The sequence below is a fragment of the Pygoscelis adeliae genome, unplaced genomic scaffold (genome assembly GCF_000699105.1).
Source record: "Pygoscelis adeliae isolate BGI_AS28 unplaced genomic scaffold, ASM69910v1 Scaffold62, whole genome shotgun sequence".
Taxonomy (NCBI): domain Eukaryota; kingdom Metazoa; phylum Chordata; class Aves; order Sphenisciformes; family Spheniscidae; genus Pygoscelis; species Pygoscelis adeliae.
The window spans coordinates 6,445,285-6,451,984 of record NW_008824401.1 but is presented as its reverse complement, the minus strand read 5'-3'; the positions used below and the strand labels follow the sequence as shown (position 1 = coordinate 6,451,984).

General features: G+C 41.4%; 1 protein-coding gene across 1 annotated transcript; it reads right to left on the bottom strand.

Moving 5' to 3' along the window:
• Nucleotides 1-10: 10 nt before the first annotated feature.
• LOC103913789 (histamine H3 receptor-like) lies at nucleotides 11-6,614 on the bottom strand. Its single transcript, XM_009320335.1, has 5 exons — nucleotides 6,491-6,614; nucleotides 5,957-6,070; nucleotides 5,711-5,877; nucleotides 2,910-3,367; nucleotides 11-2,792 (listed from the first exon to the last, which is right to left on the bottom strand). The coding sequence occupies exons 1-5, from the start codon at nucleotides 6,612-6,614 to the stop codon at nucleotides 2,480-2,482; spliced, it is 1,176 nt and encodes a 391-aa protein (XP_009318610.1). The 3' UTR covers nucleotides 11-2,479.
• Nucleotides 6,615-6,700: the final 86 nt, after the last annotated feature.

Below are 6,700 nucleotides of genomic sequence, written 5' to 3'. Positions count from 1 at the left end.
TCTGTTTTGTAGGGATAGAAGAATCAAGGCATAGTTAACCTGGACAAGCTGGGAGGCTGCTAGCATTTCTAATGTAGAATTTTATCATTCAAAACCACTAGTTTTTTTCCAAATGATGCTGAGATGATGTGTGTTCACATGTCAAAATGCTTTTGTGACATATCTTCAGAGTGGTGGAGAATCCTACTGGATTCTAGGTCTGTGCTAGAGATGAGTGGCAATTAAATGACAAAGCTGTAGGAAATTGAGCAGTAGCGCAACTGCCAATGGCAACTCCTGTGAAGACTGGTCTAGTCTGTAGGTTAATGCCAGTGGCTGAAAACTTTGAAATGTCTGTTTTACCTTAACTGAATGTAATGTTCTAAAGCTAACTGATTGAACTTCCTTACTCCTTGAGTTGACCACTGTTGTGAAAATTGTCCTGGCTTGAATGGATAGTGAATGAGACCTTGGTGGGAGTGTCCAATAATGTAGTGCTGCCTGTTTTCTGAAAAAGGGAAATATGATCCTAGGAAACAAGAATTATGGAGTAGGCAACAATTAGATCATTGATCTACTGATGTATAAGTCTGGCTTGGAGGGGAGGAGGAACGGGGAGATAATTTAATGGCTTTACTTGCCCAGTGGTATAATTAATGCTATTCAAAAATCTTAATGTTGCTCTGTATCTGATGCTGTTCCTCTTAAGAGAACTGTTAAGCTGATTGTTATAAAACATCCATAGCAGAACATGATGATCATGTTCATGTAGATACATTCATCTAGTAGGGATACGCCCTCCTAGTTTACAATATTTGCTAACTATGTTTGTTTAATCCTCAAGGTCAGTCCTTGTAACTTAGGAATTGTCTTTGAATAATGGTTTTGCGGTTTCAACTGCAGTTACCCAAATGCTGTAGGCCAGTGTATTTTCCCGTGTACCACTTGTTAAGGCTACAGAGTTATGACTCTTCCACAGTTCTTAATTACTTTTATTGAAATTTTACAAAGTAAATAATTTCAAAATACTGTCTGTAAACTTTAAGATCAACTGTACTAACATGCATCTTGGCTGTGGCAATGGACAACTACGGCTGTTCAATAGCTATCACTTGTCAGCAAAGGAACGCATCTGTTAAGCTACATAGAAAATGCTTATGATGGTGGAAACAAACTTGTATTGCTAGTGATGTTCAAATCGATACTGCTTGTGGGACAAATCTAGTCAAAACTCAGGATCTAGCTGTGTGAACTTCTCTTGTGGCAGAGGCAGAATGGCAGAAATGGTATGTAGTTGTTTATGTTCTTGTTTTTCACACTCATGGTCAATAGCAAGGCTGTGAATTTTAATGGACTTCTTTGAGTCATGCTGTTCCTGATGCATGACTTGGAAAACGTCTCAACACTTCAAGTAATACTTTTTTGACCACTGACTTGATGGATGGATAGATTCAATGCGTGGGGTAGGGGAAAACAGTATTTTTTTTTCCTTTCAGAACTAGCCAGAACTAGTAAAAGTCTAATGGGAAATGTTTTAAAAATTACTCCAAGGCAAGTTTACCTAAAGCTCTGTCTATAGCAAGATCTGTCTGTCATAGACCTCATAGACTAATTATGCTACTCTATACTTATAGTAAAAGATAGAGTAATACCTGTCAGTCCTGTACGGAATAGAGGTTTGACTTGAGTAGATTCCTGTGCATGCAGGATCCTGGCAGGGGGCAGGAAATCATAGCTGAGGGAGGAAACTCATGGTGAAATGATTCCAGTGTATCAATTCTCATATTTCCTGTTACAAAGCTCAAACCCCTTTTACATTCCTGTCCCTGAACTTAGTTCTACTAAAAAGTCTACTCTTATTTCTCAATCACCTTTTCCACTCAGATCAGTGCTTCCTTACCTGCTAAAATTGCTCAGCTTCTCTGGTAACCTTCTCTTGGTTCTGGTGCCTCTGGTGACCAGGAAAAGCATGGGACAAGTATTTAGTCGTTTTGCATTGGCCATGATCTTGTCTGGCTTGCCACTAAGTGGGGGAAAAAGCATACTACACTTAACAGCTGAGACCCTTGGTGTCTTAGAGTGGGTTTGGGAGTAAAATATAACAGGTCCAAGGTTAACACTTCATGAAATTCCTTACCAGCAATATTTACAGTTAGTTACTAAAAGTGAGAGAGCCTGAACTCTAATTATTGGCCATGAATGTTGTATTCCCTTTTCAGCACTTTAACACCAGTGCACCATTACCAGAAAATGTACTGTTGGCATAATTTCCCAAAGAGCTTTGAGAAATTACCTTTCTTTTCATTGCTGTGACTTCTCTAGCTACATGGATGACTGTATTTCTATACATTCATAAATATGTATACTTGTACCTAGTTATCAGTATTCCATAAACTATCCAGTGCACATTGCATTTAATACTTGCAGGTGAGTGTTAACCAGTTTATGCTCCCACTGAAAGCAAGATGTACTAATTGTCAGCCTTCACACTTCCTTTTTTTCACATTAAAATATGAGGATGAATTTTGGCTTTTCCTGGACACAGGAGTTTTATAAAGGCTTTCCTAAAGCTCATGTGACACAATGGGTATAGAACAGGGTTAATGGCTGAATTCACCCACAGAAGCCAAAATGAAGTCTCGTAGAGTGAATACTGCACACAGTGCCCATGGCAAGCTGCTCTGATGATCATCAAAAGTGTATATGGAGCCCAACACAAACCAAACACACAGACAATAATTGCTAAAGACTTTGCTACTCTTTTATCCCGGGAAAGCCTAAATCTATTTGCCATAGTGTTAGCAATGTCCACTCTGCTGGCAGCATTGCATATGCTTTCTGTAGTTTTGTAGAAACCATTCCTATGAGGCTTGGTCTCGACTTCCACTTGCAGAGGTGGAAGGTCTTGATTGGCATTCAAATTTAATGACTGATTGTCAAGCTTATGTAGGCTGAGCCTTGAAGCCTTTTTGGGGGGAGAAAGGCTGCTTGCTCTCTTCTTTTCATGTTTGTGTCTATTAGCAGGTTTTACAAAAAATACAGCGTATTCCCTTTTTTTCCCCTGGAAACTCATTTCACAGTCCTCTTGACCAGGTGATAGGTTTTCATTTCTGAGGGATGTGCGTTTCCTGATGTTGAGGTAAATACTTAAGTTAAAGTATGTAACAGTGATGAAAGGTGTAAAGAATTCAATAGTAGAGGCAATCATTAGGAAATACCAGTTGTAGAAGAATTCTGCATGACATTCTCCTTCAGGGAGGATGCTCTTTTGGGCAATGTGCTCCCAACTGAGAATGGCTGGACCATAGAGAAGAAAAGCAGCAATCCATACAGTGATAGTCTTCAGTACTGCATTTCTGGTCATCCCTTTCTGAGCCCTGTAACTGACCTGAGAGAGAGAGAAGTTAAGTCACATAGATTACTAGTATCTCAAACAGTTACATGGCTACCTCGGGATATGACCCTCTCTGTCAGTTGTGAGGGTTGATAATATATTGGTTTAGGGATGAGGGTTATACCAAGCTTACTGGTACCACAGAAAAGCTATTTCTGAAATATCCGTTCCAACAAACATTATCAAGGTGACTGGGTATGTTCTGAGAACATGCATCGGCTCTTAAAAGCTAGAAAACCAAGGCTTTTCCAAGGCAAATAACCACTCTTATTCCTAGAATTGGTTGTCACCAGTTGCTTACATATGCAGTTGCATTAGCTGTGACACCAGTTTACAGAATGTCTAAAAACACGGCCCTTCAAAATTAACTTCTTTAGAATTTTTAAATAATTTAATTTAAAATAACATAAAAGGATCTGAATTCATAGAACACCCATGCAAGTTCTTTTCTTTCTGGTTTGTAGAGGGAAAGCCTTTTTTTTTCTTAATGTGAAAATCACACAAAAAATTTAATGGATAACAGCTTTTACTTCTGTTTGATACACTTAATTTCATTCTTTTATGAAGTACTTGCAGAACTCCTATCTGCAATTAAGATGTATAGATGGAGTGTTGCAGTCTGCAAAGTGCTTTACAAGAGGAGTAACTAATTTCCCTTATTTAGAAAAGAGTAGCTAAGGTGCTAAAAAAAGTATGTCAGTAATACTGAGTCAGTAAACTGTACCAGCAATAGAATTCAGTAGAATCTTAAAAATCAAGATCATCTACTTAATATTCTAATTCCCTGGTGTACTGGACAATGCTCAGAGAATTGGAATTCAATCTTTGCATCTCTACAGTGGCCACACAGTGTTTTGGAATATGAAGTCAAGCTTGAATTCTGTATAGGATTCATGTTTACTGCCCCAATTTGTTGATCTCCAAAGCCAATGCTATTCTTGTAGAATACCCACACAGCTGAGGAATCCTGAGTTTCTCTGAATCGGGTCTGATTTTGCAATCCTTGACAAAGCTACTAATGATTTCAGGAGCAGTCTTGTAGAAAGATTACCATTTTCATTGAGATAGAGAATAATTTAGAACTTCATATATTCCTGTTCATATGTTCTTATACTGCCCTAACCCAACAGGCAACTTCTGTACTCTTGCTTGGGGAAGGATTTTTATATGGAGGATTAATTTGAAGTATTTTAAAGTGGCTGATTTTTTTCACTTATTATGACCAGTATCCCTTTCTGTTTCTGAAACCATCCAGTCTATATATTTATACTATGTGAATAGTTGTGAGAGTTTGGTTTATGAAAGCAGAATTCATGGCTAATTCAGAACCTAGAAAATAAAGGAATTGTAAGTGTTCACTGTTTGAGAATTAATCTGTTCATTTATCCCTCTTCAAAAAGAAGTTGGTAAAACACTAAGTTGCATTTAAACTGTTAAAGTGATCTCGCAGCCTCTCTTTGTACCATTTGCCAAAAAAGTATCGTTGCCTCTTAGTGTGATTTAGAATGAGCTATGATGTGAAATTAATGTTTTAAGGAAATGTGGGTGGAACAGGGGGCTGAAGAACGATCAAGAAGTGTGTGCAAAAGAGTGAAACCTATTAGCAGGTAAAATGTGTTATTTCGGCACCATCCAAAATACTTCGAGGCAGTATGGTCTGGGTGAAAATGAAGTTACCTTTTGATTTTGCAAAGTCTAGTCTACTCCTTTTTCAATAACCGACATGACTGAGGCAAGGCTCTAGTTATTTCTGTGGCTGTTACATGGAAATGGCATTTGCATCCTTTGAAAGACATTAATGTTAATTTATATTTTGCCACTTCTGAACCATATACAGCTGTATACATCTAATTCTCTCAATAGTTTGGTACCACTGCAAGGAGATCTATCTCTGCCTTGTGCTGCAGCTGGGATGCAGCTAGGCTGGCTTGGGCTATCAGTTGTCAACAAGTGCATTGCCATGTTCTGAGGGAGATGGTCTGTTTCAGCTGGGTAGTACTTCTTAAGCTTATCCAAGGTGTGGCTGGGAAGGAAGTAAGTACACCTTGTTCCCTCTGACCTTCTAGCCCAAACAGCAGCATATAGAAACTGTTTCTAAAACAGAGTACCTCTTCCACTGTAAAAGTGAGAAGCAAATGTCTTTTCTACCAAACCTGATCACTCCCACAACTATTTCCAAGACCGAGGGGAACTGCCTAGCTACCCCTGTCTCCTGTGGTGGTTTGAGTGAGGTGCAATGGGGTTGAGAGCCAGGTGACCTAAGCAAACCATCCTGCCTGAAAGGGCAGCCTTGGAGCCCCTGCAGACTACTCTCAGGACTGCTTGCCTAGCCCTTACCGCTTTGGTGACAGAGATGAACCTGTCGAAGCTGATAAGGACGATGTTGAAGACGGAGGCGGTGCACACCAGGTAGTCTACCACCAGCCACAGCTTACACAAGCCCCTGCCGAGTCTCCACTTGCCCGTCAGCACGTAGGGGATGTAGAGGGGGATGCAGAAGCTGCCTGCGGACAGAGCTTGGCGGTGATGTGTGCAGTGCCACGGACCGCAACCCTCCGCCCCTCCCGGCGCCCTGGAACTCACCCACCAGGAGGTCGGCGATGGCCAAGTTGAGGAAGAATAAGTTGCCCTGCGTGCGGAGGCTCCGGTCCACCACGAACGCCAGAATGACCAGGGCATTGCCCAACACACTTGTTCCTGTCTGTCAGGACCTTGTCTCTACTTGATTAAAAGGAACCAGTATTGACAGCTCACATCTGCTCCTTTTTACATGGAGGTGTCCTGTCCGCTTTGCTTTCCTCACTCTTCTGAAAGAGAGGCAAACTAATTCTCTATTTAACAATAATAGTTTCATCTGTAAAAGGAAGGTAATGCATTACCTGGTCTACCTATTCACAGCTTGTGACAATTCAGGGAGATTATCTCAGGTTTAGTGTACATCACAGCACAGACTAAAACCTTTCTATTGTAGACACTCGGCGCTGCCCGCCCGGCTCCGACCCGTTGCTGGGACGGCGTCGGTGTGGCAAAACTTTCCGGAGGTCTACCGCAGCGCTGTCAGGACTGCGGGCGGGAGAGACCCGTTACCGCTGCCCGCAGGCTGGCTCCCTCACGAACCCGTTCTGTGAAGCGCCGTGAAGTAATGCTTCCAACGGCTGCCCGCCCACTCTCTCAACGGATCTCCCAGTTGTCTCCTCGTTACGCTGTCGCTGGTGGGGTCAGTTGCCTGCCTTGTTTCCATGGCTCATGCCCTGCACCATATCTGCAGCTCTTTCCTGTGGCCCATAGAGTCCTCAAATGATCTTTGCTTTCTGCCATCTCTGATAG